This window comes from Chiloscyllium punctatum, chromosome 8 (assembly GCF_047496795.1).
Source record: "Chiloscyllium punctatum isolate Juve2018m chromosome 8, sChiPun1.3, whole genome shotgun sequence".
Classification (NCBI taxonomy): Eukaryota; Metazoa; Chordata; class Chondrichthyes; order Orectolobiformes; family Hemiscylliidae; genus Chiloscyllium; species Chiloscyllium punctatum.
This window is the reverse complement of record NC_092746.1, coordinates 124919369-124937472: the sequence shown is the minus strand read 5'-3', so window position 1 is coordinate 124937472 and position 18104 is coordinate 124919369. Positions and strand designations below refer to the sequence as shown.

Below are 18104 nucleotides of genomic sequence, written 5' to 3'. Positions count from 1 at the left end.
CTTGCCAGCAACTCACATAACTCTCTAACCCAAAAACGTAGAAGTCATATTTATTCAAGTATATTTTCTACAGGCAAATAACTCCTTCCAAAAAACATGTAAAGCTCTGCTTCATTGTACTGACCTCTGTGATCTTTTCACCGATATCAGATACTCTGAATCCATACAATCGGAACTGATCAGTGAAAACATGAGTCAAAATTCGACGATCCAGCTGGAAAGCAATTTCTCCAAGAATGTGATGAGCAGATTCTTTTTCTGCAAGTAAAGAAAAATTCAAAAAATACTCAATTCGCTCTTTTAGCCTGTGACAATTCTTTTTTTAAGTTGAACTATTTAAGCTGCTTTAGAGATTTAATGTTGTATTGAGACCTCAGTGTCATAAGCTTGTTTCTTTTCCCTTAATCCTAACTTTCACACTTCATGATATACAAGGCTCTCTATGTCCGACCCTATATCTGCCCTATACTTTTTCTATCTCCTTCTTGAATGCCACCTACTTTAAATACCTGTTCAAAATCAATCTGGGTCAAATCACAGAATACAGAACAGTAATTTACTCAGAGAGTAGTAAGGGTATGGAATGCTTTGCCTGCAACGGTACTAGATTCGCCAAGTTTAAGTGCATTTAAGTCATCATTGGACAGGCATATGGACATACATGGAATAGTGTCGGTGGGATGGGCTTCAGATTAGTATGACAGGGCAGCGCAACATCGAGGCCCAAAGGGCCTGTACTGCTCTGTGATGTTCTATGTTCTAGTACAAGCCCTGCATTCAACAATGTTGTGCCAAATATGACTCCAAATTAAACTAATCCCTTCTGCCTGTCCTTGCTCCATATCCCTCCACTCTTGCACATTTATATGCTCATTTAAAACTCTCTTAAATGCCCCTATCGTATCTGCCTCTGACAGCGCATTCCAGATTCCCACCTTTCTGTGTATAAAACTTGCCCCTCATATTTCCTTTGAACATTTCCCCTCTGACCTTAAATGCATGTCCCCTCAGTTTAGACATTTCAACTCTCGGTAAAAGATTCTGGCCATCAACCCTACCTATGCATCTCATAATTTTATAGAATTCGATCAAGTCTCTCCTTGACCTCTGCCGCTTCAGAGAAAACAACCTGAGCTTTTCTAGCCTCTCTTTATAGTCAAATGCTCTAATCCAGGCAAAATCCTGGTAAACCTCTTCTACACACTCTTCATATCCTTCCTGTAATGTGGCGACCAGAATTGAACGCAATAGTCTGAGAGTGTCCTAACCAAAATTATATCTTATACTTATCTTATACTCAGTTTAGAAGTTTTATTCCTGCCCATCCTTATCTTTTTGCCAAAACAATCCTAAATCAAATTGAGTTTTGATCACTAACTCCAAGATCCATTCTTACTGAAACACCTTCCACTTGCACATGCTCATTTACCAAATTTAGGTTCAGAACTACCCACTCCCTTGTTGGGTTTTATATGCACTTTAAGAGAAAGAATCTACTGGATGCAGGTTAAGAACTTTACACACTCGCTACCTTGCATACTAAAACTCTCTCTAATAATTCTTCCACAGTTAAAATCCACTTATTATTTTGATACGCCTCTGAAATTTGATTACATATTTGAACTTCTATGTCTTTCTAACTGTTTCATGCATCACACGCACACAACAGTGCATTTGCCCCTTTTTGAGTTTTTTTTCTTCTACCCATACAGTCTTATTTAGTGACCTTTCCAGGTATCATCCCTCCTCACTGCTATAATTTAGTCCCCAATCAAAACAGCAAAGCTGTCCACCTATCACCCTTTTACCCCCATGCCATCCTGTCTGAATACATCAAATCCAAGTATGTTCATCTGCCAATCCTGGCTTTCTGACAGTCGAGTTGAGATCATAGCTATGAATTATCAGTTCATCCACCTATTCCACAGGTTCCTTGCCTCTTTGAATTAAAATATATGACATATAGTCTTGCTAAACTTACTTCTTTCTTATCCAGCCTATGTTTCCTCTCCTTTAAGACTAGCATTTTAACTTACAAGAACATTTCAGCTTCTCTCCCCTTTGAGCTAGTTTTCTAAATCCCATTCTCTACCAATCTAATTTAATCCAATTCAAAAGCATTAGCAAATCATGCTGTGAGGACACTGGTCCCATTTATATATGGATGTAACTTAACGAATTTTCTAAGTTCCCACCTCCCCCCAAAATGGTTCCAATGCCTTTGGAATCTAAAGTGCTCCCTTCTACACTCATATTTGCTCTATCCTTCTAGTCTTATATTCTCACCGCATATCACTGGGAGTAATCTGGAGGTTGTTACCTCTGACTTCCTTCAGGTTTGTTCCTCTGTTATTCGTTACAATGTGGTGTGTGACCTCTGTTCTGTTCACGTTCTTATTTAAGATGACCCTGCAGCCATTCCATGACCTCCTGACACTCAGAAGGCAACAAATCATCCTACATGTACATCAGACAAAGTGTCTGTCCACTCTCCTCACTAACAAACCCCTTGCTATTATTGCTCTTCCACATTTGAGACCATAAGATCATAATATATAAGAGCAGAATTAGGCCATTTGGCTCATCAAATCTGCTCAGCCCATTCATTGTTTCTCAATCTCATGCTGTTGCTTTCTCCTGTAACCCTTGATCCCCTTATTTATTAGCCTGTCTATCTCTGTCTTAAATACACTCAGTGACTTGACCTCCACAACCCTCTGCAGTAATGTGTTCTACACATTCACCACTATCTGGTTGAAGAAAGTCTTGCACATCTCAGTTCTAAAGGGCTGCCCCTTGAAAGAGACTATGTCCTCATGTCCTGGTCTTTCCTACTCATGGAAACATCTTCTCCACATCCACTCCACAGCCAGGCCTCTCAGTATTTGACAAATTTGAATCAGATCCCCCCCATCCTTCTAAACTCCACTAAGTACACATCCAGGGTCCTCAACCATTCCTCATAGGACAAGCCCTTCATCCCAGGACCATTCTTGTAAATCACTGCTCGAACCCCTCCAATGCCAGCACATCCTTCCTTAGAAATAGGGCTCAAGACTGCTTACAATATTCCAAATGTAGTCTGACCAGGACCTTATATAGCACCAGCAGTACATCTCTGCTTTTATATTTTAGCTCTCTTGAAAGGAATGCTACCATTGCATTTACTTTCCTAACCACCAACTGAACTGGCGTGTTAATCTTAAAAGAATCCTAATCTAGGATTCCCAAGTTCTGTTGCGTTTAATTGCTTTATGTGCTTACACTTTCCCACATTGTATTCCTTCTGTAAACTCTTTGCCAGCTCTCCTGGTCTGTCCAAGTCCTTCAGCCGGCTCCCCATTTCCTCAACACTGCCTGCCCTTCCAACTATCTTTGTGTCATTTGCAAACCTAGCAACAATGCCCTCAATTCCTTCATTCACAGCAACAATGTATAACACAAATAGTTGTGGTCCTAACAGATACTTCCAGAACTCCATCAGTCACCAGCTGCCATCCTGACTCCACTCTCAGCCTTCTGCCAGTCTGCCAATAAATATATAATCTCAATCATGCCTCCCCTCATTTTCCTCTGTTATTCAATCTCATGACAAAAGCTCTCCAGTCCAGACATCATCCTGGTAAATATGCTCTGCACCCTCTCCAGGGCACTCTCATCCCTCCCATGTAATGGATTCCAGAACTGTACACAATACACTAGCTGTGGCCTAACCAACATTTTACACAATTCAGCTCCACCTGCTTGCTCTTAAACTCTATGCCTCGGCTAATATCCCAAATGTCTCCTTAACCTCTTTACCTGTTTGTTCTGTCATCTTGAAAAGGAAAGTAAGAGTGCGTCAGATCCAAGGAAATTTGGCAAATTGGATTTAGAATTTGTTGAAGCAGGTTGAAGACTGGAAACCTGTGTCAGGGACTGGCAGACATGCACACCAAGGTCCTTCTAATCCTTGGTGCTTCACAGGATTCTACAATTCAGCACGTAGTCCCTTGCTTTGCTTGTCCTGCCCAAGTGCATCACCTCACACTAATCAGAGTTGGATTCCATTTGCCATTCACCAGTCCATCTGACCAGCCCATCCATATCCTCCTATAATCTAAGGATATCCTCCTAACTTCTGACCAACAATTTTCATATTATCCATAAACTTACCAATCAATCTTCCTACATTCATATCTAAATTGTTCATTTTTACCACAAACACCAAGGCCCCCAACACTGATCCCTGCAGAACCCCAATGGACATAGGCTTGCTATCATAAAAACACCCCTTGACTTCTTTCAGCCAATTCTATATCCAATTTGCCAAATTTGTTGGATCCCATGTGCTCTTACCTTCATTATCAGTCTTCCATGGGGGAATCATGGAACATGGAACATAGAACAATACAGCACAGAACAGGCCCTTCAGCCCTCGATGTTGCGCCGACCTGTGAACTATTCTCAGCTCGTCCCCCTACACTATCCCAAAATCACCCATGTGCTTATCTAAGGATTGTTTAATTCTCCCTTATCAAAAAGATATTATCAAAAATCTTGCTGAAGTCCAAGTAGACTACATCAAATACATTAAAGGTAAAAACAATGACTGCAGATGCTGAAAACCAAATACTGGATTAGTGGTGCTGGAAGAGCACAGCAGTTCAGGCAGCATCCAACGAGCAGCGAAATCGACGTTTCGGGCAAAAGCCCTTCATCAGGAATAAAGGCAGTGAGCCTGAAGCATGGAGAGATAAGCTAGAGGAGGGTGGGGGTGGGGAGAGAGTAGCATAGAGTAGGAAATGACCTGGGAGTTGCAGTGAGAGAGGGACTCCCTGAGATTCTTGTAGAGAGAGGAGGAAAACTTCTTCAAGGCAGGCATCCTTGCAAGAGGATTCGCAGTAGGGTTAAAATCAACAAGGTAAAAACAGCTTCCAGCACCACTAATCCAGTATTTGGTTTTCAGCATCTGCAGTCATTGTTTTTACCTTGTTGATTTTAACCCTACTGCGAATCCTCTTGCAAGGATGCCTGCCTTGAAGAAGTTTTCCTCCTCTCTCTTTCAGAATCTCAGGGAGTCCCTCTCCCACTGCAACTCCCAGGTCATTTCCTACTCTATGCTACTCTCTCCCACCCCCACCCTCCTCTAGCTTATCTCTCCATGCTTCAGGATCACTGCCTTTATTCCTGATGAAGGGCTTTTGCCCGAAACGTCGATTTCGCTGCTCGTTGGATGCTGCCTGAACTTCTGTGCTCTTCCAGCACCACTAATCCAGTACATCAAATACATTGCCCTCATCTACACACCTGGTTACCTCGAGGAAAAACTCAATTAAGTTCATTAGACATAACCTCCACTTTACAATGCTATTCTGATTGTTCTTGATTAATCTTTGCCTCTCCAAGTGCAGATGAATTACGTCCCTCAATTGCTTCCAATAATTTCTCCACCACTACAGTTAGACTTACTGGTCTATAGTTTCCTGGTTTATCGCTTGCTCCCTTTGTGAATAGCAGAACCACACCTGCTATCCGCCAGTTATCCAGCACATCTCCTGTGACCATGGAGGAATTGAGAATTATTGCGAATACCCCTACTATTCCCTCCCTAGCTTAGTCAACAGCCTGGAATACATTTCATCCAACTCAGAGGATCACCTGCCAGACCACTCACAACCCCCTCTTTGTCCATAACAACCTCTTTAATTATAATCATAGCTGTTCTCCCTGATTTTGATGCCCACATCATCCTTCTCACTTGTGAACACTGACACAAAGTATTCATTTAGAACCCTACATATATCCTCCAGTTCCACACAAATTACTATTGTCATTCTTAATGCACCCTATTCTAGTTATTCTTTCATCCTTAATGTACTTGTAATTGTAAAATAATTTAAGATTTTTCTTTCTTTTACCTACCATTATCCTTTTATTCCACCTTTTTGTTCTCCTAACTTCCTTTTTAAATTTCGTTGTACATTCTGTATTCCCCAAGGGTTGCTGTTCTTTTGAGCCCGTGGTATCTTCCATAAGTCTCCCCTCTTCTCTTTATCTAATCCTGCACATCCCTGAGACTTAATTGCCTTTAGAGCTCCTCATCACAGAGAGCTATGGGGATAGAATTCTTGTGTATCTTTCAGGCTAAGATAGGTAGATGCTTAATCAGTAGATGAAACGAGGGTTAAGGGGAAAGGGCAGGAAAATGAATATGAGGAATATCGGGTCAGCCATAATCCTATTGAATGGTGGAGCAGGCTCAAGGGACCAAATGGCCTATTCCTACTCCAGTTTCTTAAGATCTTACGCACAAAGTATGGCTGTGGTCCTTAATGGGTCTATCCCTTCGCTAGTCATCCTTAACGCACTGACAAAATCAATAAGGATTTTCCTTTATTCCACTTGTAATTGTTCTTTCATGTCTCGTTTTCACTCTCCTGATTGCCTTTCTAAAGTTTCCACTTGCATCTTCTATATTTCTCTGGGGCTTCTGCTGTTTTGAGCTCTCAGTATCTGTCATAAATTTTTCTTTTTCTCTTAATTCAATCCTGACCATGCTTTGATATCCAAAGTTCACAGCATTTATTGGGTCCACCCTTTGACTAATATGTTGGCCTGTACTCTCCTTACTGCTTTCTTAAAATGCGTCCCACTGTTCTGACACAGGTTCACATAAAAGTATTGGCTCCCAGCCCATTCTGAACAAATCACACCTTAAAATCAGCCTTCCTGCAGTTAAGAATTTTGATTTTAAGCCCATCCTTGTCCTTTTCCATAACAATCTTGAATCTGTCAAAGTGTGTTAGACAAAGATAGTGCAGTTGATGCGGTTTGTATGAATTTCAGCATGGCTTTTGAAAAGATTCCAAATAGGAAACGAATAAAGAAGTCAAAAAAGATAGGATCCAGGGTAACCTAGCAGGATGGATCCAAAATAGGCTTTTGGTAGGAGGCAGAGGGTGGTGGAGGCCAATATCCAGTACTGAAAATGTGTTGCTGGAAAAGCGCAGCAGGTCAGGCAGCATCCAAGGAACAGGAGAATCGACGTTTCGGGCATAAGCCCTTCTTCAGGAAATCTGTAGAGGGAGGAAGAGAGCTTCTTCAAAGAAGGCATCCTTGTAAGAGGATTTGCAGTAGGTTAAAATCTTTGAGGAGAAAGTGAGGACTGCAGATGCTGGAGATCAGAGCTGAAAATGTGTTGCTGGAAATGCGCAGCAGGTCAGGCAGCATCCAAGGAACAGGAGAATCGACGTTTCGGGCATAAGCCCTTCTTCAGGAGGGTTTCCTGAAGAAGGGCGTATGCCCGAAACATCGATTCTCCTGAAGAAGGGCTTATGCCCGAAATGTCGATTCTCCTGTTCCTTGGATGCTGCCTGACCTGCTGCGCTTTTCCAGCAACACATTTTAAGCTCTGATCTCCAGCATCTGCAGTCCTCACTTTCTCCACCAATATCCAGTGGCATACCACAGGGATCAGTACTGAATCTCTGATAGTTCATGATGTAGATGAGAATGTGGGGACAATCATAGCTAATTCTGCAGATGACATGAAAATTAACCAGGTGGTTGACACTTACGAAGATAGTCTTAGGTTACAGGAGAATACAAATGGATTTGTCAGATAGGCAGATCAGTGGCAAATGGAATGAAACATTGATCTATGTGAGGTGATGCACTTTGGCAGTAACAAGAGGAACAGAGGGATCTTGAGATGCTTGTCCTTAAAGCCCTGAAGGCAGCACAGCAAGTTAACAAGATAGTTAAGAAGAGTGAAAGAACTCCAGAGTCCGGTATCCTGTCAACAAGTCACCCTTTATATACACATGAAGAGTCCGTGACTCCACTACTGCCTCTTCAAAAACAGCTGTCAGAGTGCCAGAATTTCTTTTTTATCTGTCAGCCAGGGTTCCCAGACTGATCCAATTCTGTTCTAAGAAGATGAGCTGGCAAACCCCGTTATAATCACTACATCCTTCTCCTTGAAGTCCGATGACAAAGGCTGGTCCTTTTTTACTTTGGGAGCCTCCTAGGGCATTTTCGCACTCGGTCAGGTTCCTACGACTCAGCATCCAATACTGGTAGCTGTAATGTTCAGAGGCTCACCTCTTGTACTGGGAACACATTGTTAGAATTTTGTTCTTTTTTTCCAGCAGCAAAGGCATCGAGGCAGCTGCATCCATCATATCCATCTCTGGTTTACATGATTTGTCAACCTTTTACAGAGGGGGTGAACCCAGGGGACAGGATGTGTTTTGCTCCAGCATCATTTTAGAATTTGTGATTTTCATATTGTCCTTGTGCATTATAGAGTCATTGAGTCATAGAGATATACAGCATGGAAACAGACCCTTCCGTCCAACTCATCGATGCCGACCAGATATCACAACGTAATCTAGTCCCATTTGTCAGCAATTGGCCAATATCCCTCTATATGCTTCCTATTCATATACCAATCCAGATGACCTTTAAATGCTGCAATTGGACCAGCCTCCACCACTTCCTCCCTCAGTTTATTCCATGCACGCAATACGCTCAGCGTGGAAAATGTTGCCCCTTAGGTCCCTTTGAATATTTTCGCTCTCACCTTAAGCCTATGCCATCTGGTTCTAGACTCCCCCACCCCAGGGAAAAGACCTTGTCTATTTATGCTATACATGTCCCTCATGATTTTATAAACCTCTCTAAGGTCACCCCTCCGCCTCTGATGCTCCACGGAAAACAGCCCAAGGTGCTGGGTCCACTACTTTTCGTCATTTATATAAATGATTTGGATATGAACATAGCAGGTACAGTTAGTAAGTTTGCAGATTACATCAAAATTGCAGGTGTAGTGGACAGCGAAGAAGGTTACCTCAGATTACAACAGGATCTTGATCAGATGGGCCAATGGGCTGAGGAATGCCAGATGGAGTTTAATTTAGAATAAATGCAAGGTGCTGCATTTTGGGAAGGCAAAGCTTAGCAGGACTTATACACTTAATAGTAAGGTTCTAGGGAGCGTTGCTGAACAAAGAAACCTTGGAGTACAGGTTCATACCTCCTTGAAAGTAGAGTCGCAGGTAGATAGGATAGTGAAGAGGGCGTTTGGAATGCTTTCCTTTATTGGTCAGAGCATTGAATATAGGAGTTGGGCGGTCATGTTGTGGCTGTACAGGACATCGGTTAGGCTACTTTTGGAGTATTGCATGCAATTCAGGTCTCCTTCCTATCGGAAATATATTGTGAAACTTGAAAGGGTTCAGAATAGATTTGTAAGGTGGTTTTAAGCTATAGGGAGAGGCTGAATAGGCTGGGGCTGTTTTCCCTGGAGCATCGAAGGCTAAGGGGTGACCTCATAGAGATTTATAAAATCAAGGGGTGGCATGGATAGAATAAATAGATAATGTATTTTCCCTAGGTGGCAGAGTCCAGAACTAGAGGGCATAGGTTTAGGGTGAGAGGGGAAAGTTATAAAAGGGACCTAAGGGGCAACTTTTTCATGCAGAGGGTGGTGCAGGATGGAATGAGCTGCCAGTAGAAGTGGTGGAGGCTAGTACAAGTGCAACATGTAAAAGGCATCTGCATAGGTATATGAATAGGAAGGGGTTAGAGGGATATGGGCCAAGTGCTGGCAAATGGGACTATATTAGGTTGGGATATCTGGTCAGCATGAACGAGTTGGACCGAAGGGTCTGTTTCCATGCTATACATCTCTTTGACTCTATGACTCTATTCAGCCTCTCCTTATAGGTCAAATCCTCCAACCCTGGCCACATCCTATAAAGCTTTTCTGAACCCTTTCAATTTTTACAAAATCCATCCAAAGTCGGGAGACCAATTCTGCACTTTGTATTTCAAAAATGGCCTAACCAATGTCCCATATCGTCGCAACATGACATCCCAACACTTATACTCAATGCACTGACCAATGTATGCACTATGCTAAAAAATATAAATGTTTGTTGCAACTAATATGCTAAAAAATATAAATATTTGTTGCAACTGACATGGAGGGAGTTAAGAAGTGAGAAGCTAATCTCCTCACCTCACGTCACCTAGGCTCATATTTTTCCAATGTAGGGTACGCTAATCATTATTAAAAACAGAAATATACCCTCTTTGTTAATAATATTAATACCTTTTGCACGTTCATGCACTGCCACAGCCTGAACATCATTCCGTCTTCCAGAAGCAGCTCTGTCACCTGCGGGGTTGTCTGGAACTCTGTTGCCACCAGGAGCACCACAAGGAATATCAAAATTAAGGGATCGCTGAGTCTTTTTTGGGCTTTGCTGAGGTGGACCATGTGCAGATACATTTCTTCTTAAACAAGTGGTTTTCTGCCGTTTTGGTGCTGTCATTAAACAAAGCGCAAAACTTGTTCAATATTTACACTCCAATCATTTCACCAAAGAAAGTGCGACATATTATAATCAGTTTACAAATTGAGTGCATAACAATTTAGTCATTCTCAATTGGTTTTTGAAAAATTAATTTTCTCAATGAAAATCAATTATGTTGACTAATACACATTTGCATCTATCTCAGCCTCCTCCAAAAATCTCCAACATTACAGATGCCAATCTTCAGCCAATTTGGTTCATTCCACATAATATCAAGAAATAGGTGAAGGCACAAGATACTACAAGAGCTATGGGCTCTAACTATATCCTGGCAATAGTTCTGAAGAGTTATGGCCCAGAATTATCCACGTTGCGAACCATGCTATTCCAGTGTATCGATCCAACAATGCGAAGAAGTGCCCAGATTATCTTCTATCCACACAAGCCAGAACAAACCCAGCGAGGCTAATTAAAAGCAGCACTTGCAAAGGAATAACGTTTCAGTGACATTCAGTCTGAACACTGTTTGGTGCATTCAGATACTCACATCATTACAACCTTGCTCCAAACATGGAGAAAACAGCTAAGCTCCAGAGGTGTGCAGAATCAAGGAGCTGCAGTAAAACTGGAATCAATGTGAATCAGAAGGAAATCTGCTCATTAGTTGACGTGATACTTAGCCTAAAGGAAGAAGACTCTGGTTCTCAAATTGTTGTGAAACCCATTATCTGTACTAAATTCACCAGCAATTTCCATAAAGTCATTGTGTCATGGAGTCATACAGCACAGAAACAGACCCTTCGGTCAATTTATCAGCGTCGACCAGACATCCTGACATACTCCCATTTGCCAGCATTTGGCCCATATCCCTCTCGAACATTCCTATTCATAATACCCATCCTGCTGCCTTTTAAATATTGTAATTGTATCTCCACCACTTGCTTTGCAGCACATTCATACATGCACCACCTCCTACATGAAAAAGTTGCCCCTCAGGTCCTTTTTAAATCTTCCCACGCTCACCTTAAACCTATGCCATCTTGTTTTGGATTTCACCCACCCTAGGAAAAGGACTTTGGCTTTTCACTCTATCAGAGCCCCTCATGATGTTACAAACCTCTGTAAGGCCTCCCACACTTCAGGGACAAAAGCCTCAGTCTATTCAGCCTCTTGCTATAGCTCAAACCCTCCAATTCTGGCAACATCCTCGTAAATCTTTTCCACACCCTCTCAAGTTTAACATCTTTCCGATCGATGCATGACCAGAATTGTATGCAGCATTCTAAAAGTGGCCTCACCAATGTCCTTTACAGCTGCAACATGACATGCAAACACTGATACTCAATTTTCTGACCAATGAAGGCAAACATGCCAAATGCCTTCCTCACAACTAGTAACATTTACAGAACGCTCTGAAATTTAAAATGAAATAAAAACAAAAACAGAAATTGATGAAAAAAAATGCTTGTCTGGCAGAAACTTTGTAGAGAAGACTGAATTGACAGTAGCTAGGAAAAAGTGGTATTTATGCTGATGACAGAAGCTGGGTAAAACAAGAAATAGAGGTAAAACCAATGACTGCAGATGCTGGAAACCAGATTCTGGATTAGTGGTGCTGGAAGAGCACAGCAGTTCAGGCAGCATCCAAGTAGCTTCGAAATCGGCGTTTCGGGCAAAAGCCCTTCAGCAGGAATAATGAAGGGCTTTTGCCCGAAACGTCGATTTCGAAGCTACTTGGATGCTGCCTGAACTGCTGTGCTCTTCCAGCACCACTAATCCAAAACAAGAAATAGGTGGAGGCAGAGCCCAGAGAGAGAGAAAGACAAGGAGACAAAGGAACGGTTGATTGTAAACCAGAGGGAAGAAAAGCTAATAATGGGGATAATGAGTAGATAAAAATAGGTTGATTATGCTGAAAGCAACCCATGTCGCGACAGAGTCTGATATGTGAGGGTGTGTAAAGGACATGAAAGAGAGGGGTCTGGCTCTAAAATTATTGAACTCCATACTGAGTCCCACAGGCTGCAAGGTCCCCAAGCAGAAGATGAGATGCTATTCACCTAGCTTGTGCTCAGTGTTACTGGAACACTGCAGTAGGACTGAGACAGAAATATTGGCAAGAGAACAAGGTTGTATATTGAAGTGGCAGGCACTGGAAGCTTGGGTTCAGTCTTCCAGACTAAACACAGATGTTCTACAAAGCAGGCATCCAGCTACTTTTTCACTCTCCATTTTAGAGGAGACTATTTTGTTAACAACAAATATAGCAATCACCCAGCTGCATTTTACCTCTCTGTTGTAGGGGAGACCACCTTGTGAATTGCAAATACAATAGTCTAGACGTAGTGAAGGTCAGTTTAATTTCTACTTTACCTGAAGGGTATGTCTGAAACTTTGGACAGTGAGGAGGGGAGTAAAGGGTGAGTGCTGCACCTTCTACAATTGCATGGTAAAGTGTCGGAGGGACATAATGAGGTTTTGGGAGTAGTGATGGATGGACCAGGGTGTCATGGAAAGAAATGCTGCCAAGGAAGGGGAAGGTAATGTGCATATAGTAGTGGCATCCCACTGGAAGTAACAGAAATGGCAGCCTATGGTTCTTTGACGGTGAATGCTGATGGGGTGCAATATGAGAACTCGAGCAATCCTGTTGTTGAGGCCATAAGATCACAGGAAATAAGAACAGGTGTAGGTCATTCAGGCTCATGTGCCTGCTTTGCCGTTATATAGGATTATGGCTGATCTGACATTCTTCACATCTAGTTTCCTGCATTTTCCAAAAAACCTTGATTCCCCGACTGATCAAGAATTTATCTCAAACTTAAATATACAAAGGAATCTGCCTCCACAGATCTCAGTGGCAACCAGTTCCAAAGACATTGAACCCTCTGAGAGAAGAAATTCCTCATCTCAGTCTTAAATTGGCACTTCTGCATTCTGAGACTATGCAGTCTAGTCCTAGACTGTCCCATGAGGGGAAACATCCTGTCAGCATTTACCCGGTCAAGTCCCTTAAGAACTGGATTAGTGGTGCTGGAAGAGCACAGCAATTCAGGCAGCATCCAACGAGCAGCGAAATCGACGTTTCGGGCAAAAGCCCTTCATCAGGAATCAGTTTATTCCTGATGAAGGGCTTTTGCCCGAAACGTCGATTTCGCTGCTCGTTTGATGCTGCCTGAACTGCTGTGCTCTTCCAGCACCACTAATCCAGTATTTGGTTTTCAGCTTCTGCAGTCATTGTTTTTACCTTGTTGATTTGAAGTCCTTTAAGAATCCTATTTGTTTCAATGAGATTGCCTCTCTCTGTCTACTAAACTCCAGTGAGTAGAATCCCAACCTGTTTAGCCTTTATCATAAGGAGAAAGTAAGGACTGCAGATGCTGGAGATCAGAGTCAAGACTGTGTTGCTGGGAAAGCACAGCACGTCAGGCAGCATCCAAGGAGCAGGAGAATCGACATTTTGGGCATAAGCCCTTCATCAGGAATGAGGCTTGTGGGCTAGGGCTGAGAGATAAATAAGAGAGGGTGGGGTTGGTAGCTGAGAAAGCGATAGGTGGATGAAGGTGATAGGTCAGAGGGGGGAGTGATGGACAGGTCTGGAGAGCGGTGCCGAGTTGGAGGCTTGGGACTGGGATAATGTGGGGAGAGGGGAAATGAGGAAGCTGTTGAAATCCACAGTTATCCTGTGTAGTTGCAGGGTCTCAAGGAGGAATATGAGGCGTTCTTCCTCCAGGCAATGGGTGGTAATGGTTTGGCAGTGGAGGAAGCCCAAGACCTGCATGTCATAATGTCATTAGACAATCAATATCAGGGAGCATCCTTGTGAACCTTTTCTGAATTCCAAAAATCTAAATCTCAGAGTACATCAGCATGAAGCCCGAGAGATACTATAGGAACAATTTCTGCAGATGCTGGAGTCTATATTGAAAACATCAAATGCTGGAGATCACAGCAGGTCAGACAACATCCATTGAGACAGATAACTCTTCATCAGAGCTGAAGTGAAGTGTGAAAGGGACAGCATTTATGCTCTCCTTTGACGGGGTGGGGGTGATGGGTGTAGGGTGCTCATGGTTAAAAGATGTTGATAATTCAGATTAAGTGAAATACCAGATGCATTGCTGGTGACCTTTCAAGATTCTTTAAAATCTGGAACAGTTCCACAGATTGGTGGGTAGCTAATGTAACCCTACTATTTAAGAATGGAGATAACAGGGAATTCAAAGACCAATGAGTCCAATGTCACTAGTGTGGAAAAAGCTAAAGTCCATGGTCAATACATCAGAGCACACCTCGAAAAACAATGGTAGAATCTGATAGTCAGTATGAATTCAGAAAAGGGAAATCATGTTTTACAAATTTACTGGAATTTTTGGAGGACATAACTAGTTGAGTTGAAAATAATCAGTAAATATGGTTTGAAAATTGTATTGTACTGTTTTGCGATGGTTTGAAAATTGATTAGCAGGCAGGAAGCAAAGAATTGGGATCATTTCGCTCAGTGGGGGCTGCTTAGCTCAGATAGTTTGCAATGCAGAAAAACCATTGGTGTTACTATGAAGAACTCTCTTTCTCAATTTGTCTCGTTGCCTAAGGATGGTGACTTTCAGATTAAACTACCAATAGCTGTCTCTCTCTCCACTAGTGACATAGGCAGGAAGAGAGAATGTCCTGCAAAGAGAATTTAGATATAAAGTTTAAAAGCATAACTTCTAGGATTGTAATCTCAGAATTACTCTGTGTGCCACCTGCAAATGCGCCAGAAATAGGAAGATAATGCAGCTGAATATGTGGCTAAAAAGCAGGTATGGAAGGGAAGCCTTCAGACATCAGAATCATTGGGATACAGGGCAGGAGGGATCTGCACAAAAAGGAAGGATTGCATCTAAACTGGAGGAGCACCAACATCTTTGCAGGGAGGTTTGTTAGTGCCACATAGGAGGGTTTAAGTTAGTGTGGTGGGAAGGGTGGGAACGAGAGCAGTTGGTCAACATCAGGAGTGTTTGAGGAGAACATAGAAGTTAAGTCAATTAAGTCTAACAGGAAGAACAGGTAGGGCCAGGTAATGAACACAGCAGGACTGGTGATCTGAAGTGTTTTTATTCCAATGCAAGGAGTATAGTAGGTAAGGCGGATGAGTTTACAGCCTGGATTAGTACATGAAACTACAATGCTTGAGGAAAGGGCAGGACTAGCAGCTCAATGTTCCAGGATTTACATGTTTCAGACATGATCGAGAGGGATGTAAAAGGGGTAGCGGAGTTGCATTACTAGTAAAGGACAGGACACAGCCACACTAAGAAAGGAGATCTTGGAGGACATCTAATGAGGCAATATGGGTAGAACCCAGGACGAAGAAAGATGAGTCACTATGATGGGGTTATACTATAAGCCTCCATATAGCCAGCAGGAGTTAGACGAAGAGATCTGTAAGCACATCATGGGAGGATGTAAAAAACAACACGACTATTGCAGTTGGTGATTTTAACCTCCCCAATATCGACTGGAATTCCCTTATTGCCAGGGGCTTAGATGGGGCAGAATGTATTATGTGTGTGCAGGAGGGATTCATGAAACATATGTAGATGAAGGGAAGGGGCCATATTGGATCGTGTATGGGGAATGAGCCTGGCCAGGTGATTGAAGCTTCAGTGAGGAGCATTTTGGAAACAGTGATCATAATTCCATAAACTTTAAGATAGTAATGATAGAATAAGATTGGTCCTTAGGTGAAAGTGCTAAATTGGGGAAAGACTAATTTCAACAATATTAGGCAGGAAGTGAAGAAAGTAGATTAGAGCAGCTATTTGAGGGCAAACCCCACATATGACATGTGGAAGGCTTTTAAAGGCCAGTTGATCAGAGCCAGCATATTCCTTGTGTGGGGTGGGGGAGGGGGTGGAGAATGAAAAAGAACATTGTCAAGATTCAGGAAGCCTGGATGACAACAGAAATAGAAAGATTAGTCAAAAAGGAAAATGAGGCATATGAGATCGAAATGAGACAAAGTTACTCAAGAATATATGGGAAGTAGGAAAGAATTTAAACAGGGAGTTGGGAGGGCTAAAAGAGGCTATGAACTGTCCTCGGCAAGTAAGATTTGGGAGAATCATTTTACATGGATATTAGGAGCAAGATGTTAGCTTTTGAAAGGATAGGGCCACAAGAGGACAAAGGAAGTATGCCAATACTATGATTGAAAAAGTTGGAACACTAAAATGGGTGTGGTCAAGCTCCCACAGAACCAAGATTTTTAGTTTTTAGTTTTTCAGTTGCAGTTGTTGCTCAGTTCTCAGCAGTTTGGACATTGCAGTACATCTCTCTCTCTGCTACACTTTCTCAGAGTTTTGTCTTGATGTTTTCTTGCGGTTGAAGTCGTATGTGAGATACTCTATTTTTCTGAATTTGTCTTTGTCAAGGGTGTGGTTATGGGATGTTACTATATTGGAACAGTTAATTAATAATTGTGACTGCATCTTTTTTTAAGCATTTCAATTGAGTTACAGCGAAGCCAATTCTTTTCTTTATTGTTTTCTTTTGTTGTATTTTACTATAGTGTATGAATAAAGTGTGTTTTGCTTAACGTCAAGTAGTCTGACCGATCGAATTGTATCTGGAATACAACACCTTACATTTACCTTTAGAATAAGAACAAGTTATAGTCTAGGCTATCTTTTTAATATATTTTGAGAGGGTTTGGTGTGATCCATAATAGCAGGAAATTATAGAGGAAGTGGGTAAGGTCCTTAAACAGTACTTCGCATTGGTATTCAACAAGAAGAGTATGGATGATGGCATGATTAGGGAGTGAATGTTGATATTCTACGGCATGTCAATATTAAGAAAAAGGTGGTGTTGGGTGAAAAACATTGAAGTCATTAAGTACTCATGGCATGATAGGATCTATCCCAGGAAACTGAAGAAGGCAAGAGTCCTGGGGCCTTGACAGAGATCTTCATATTCTCTTTAGCCAAGGTGGGGTCCCAAAGGACTGGAGAACACCCTGTATTGTTTCCTTGTTTAAGAAAGACAACAGAGATAATCCAAGAAATTATAGGCTAGTGAACCTGACATCAATGGTAAGGAAATTACTGGAGAAGATTCTTAGGGATAGGGATAATGCGCATTTGAAAAAAAATTGACTTATTCAAGATCGTCAGCATGGCTTTCTCCGCAGTGGTACTGTCTCAAAAACTAGGTTGAGTTTTTCAAGAAAGTGACAAAGATGATTGATGAGGGTAGGACAGTAGATGTCATTAACATGGACGTTACAAAAACATTTGATAAGGTTCCTCATGGTAGGCTGGACCAAAAGTATAAATCACAAAGGATCCATGGTGAGTTGGTAAGTTGGATACAACATTGGTTTGGTCATAGAAGACAGAGGGTAGTAGTGGAGGGGTAGTGGGCAGTGACCAATAGTGTTCCACAAGGATAAATTTTAGGATTTCTGTTGTTTGTAACATACATAATTAAATTGGATGAAAATGTAGGTGGTCTGATTAGTAAGTTAGCAGTCTACTGGAAAATTGTTGGAGTTGTGCACAGTGAGAACTCAAGAATATAAGGAATGGGTGCATGAGTGGGCCATCTGGCCACTCGATCCTGCTCCACTATTCAATAAGATCGTAGCTGACATTTTCATGGACTCAGCTCCATTTACCCACCCACTCACCACAACCCTTAATTCCTTTACTGTTCAAATATTTATCTATCTTTGCCTTAAAAACATTAAAAGAGGGAGCCTCAACTGCTCCACAGATTTGCAACCCTTTTGGTGAAGAAGTTCCTCCTGAATTC

General features: G+C 42.0%; 1 protein-coding gene across 8 annotated transcripts in view; it reads right to left on the bottom strand.

Annotated features, from left to right (window-relative positions):
* The window catches only part of LOC140480880 (uncharacterized), a 284964-nt gene that overhangs the window by 165365 nt on the left and 101495 nt on the right, over positions 1-18104 (bottom strand). For all 8 annotated transcript variants that reach the window (XR_011961423.1, XR_011961422.1, XM_072576428.1 and 5 more), the window contains 2 exons: positions 10100-10315; positions 125-258 (listed from right to left, as the gene is read on the bottom strand). Coding sequence is in view for 6 of the 8 variants with exons in the window: in XM_072576428.1 (XP_072432529.1) it covers positions 125-258; positions 10100-10315 (350 nt within the window). In the remaining 2 variants the exon portion in view is untranslated. The remainder of the gene's footprint in view (positions 1-124; positions 259-10099; positions 10316-18104) is intronic.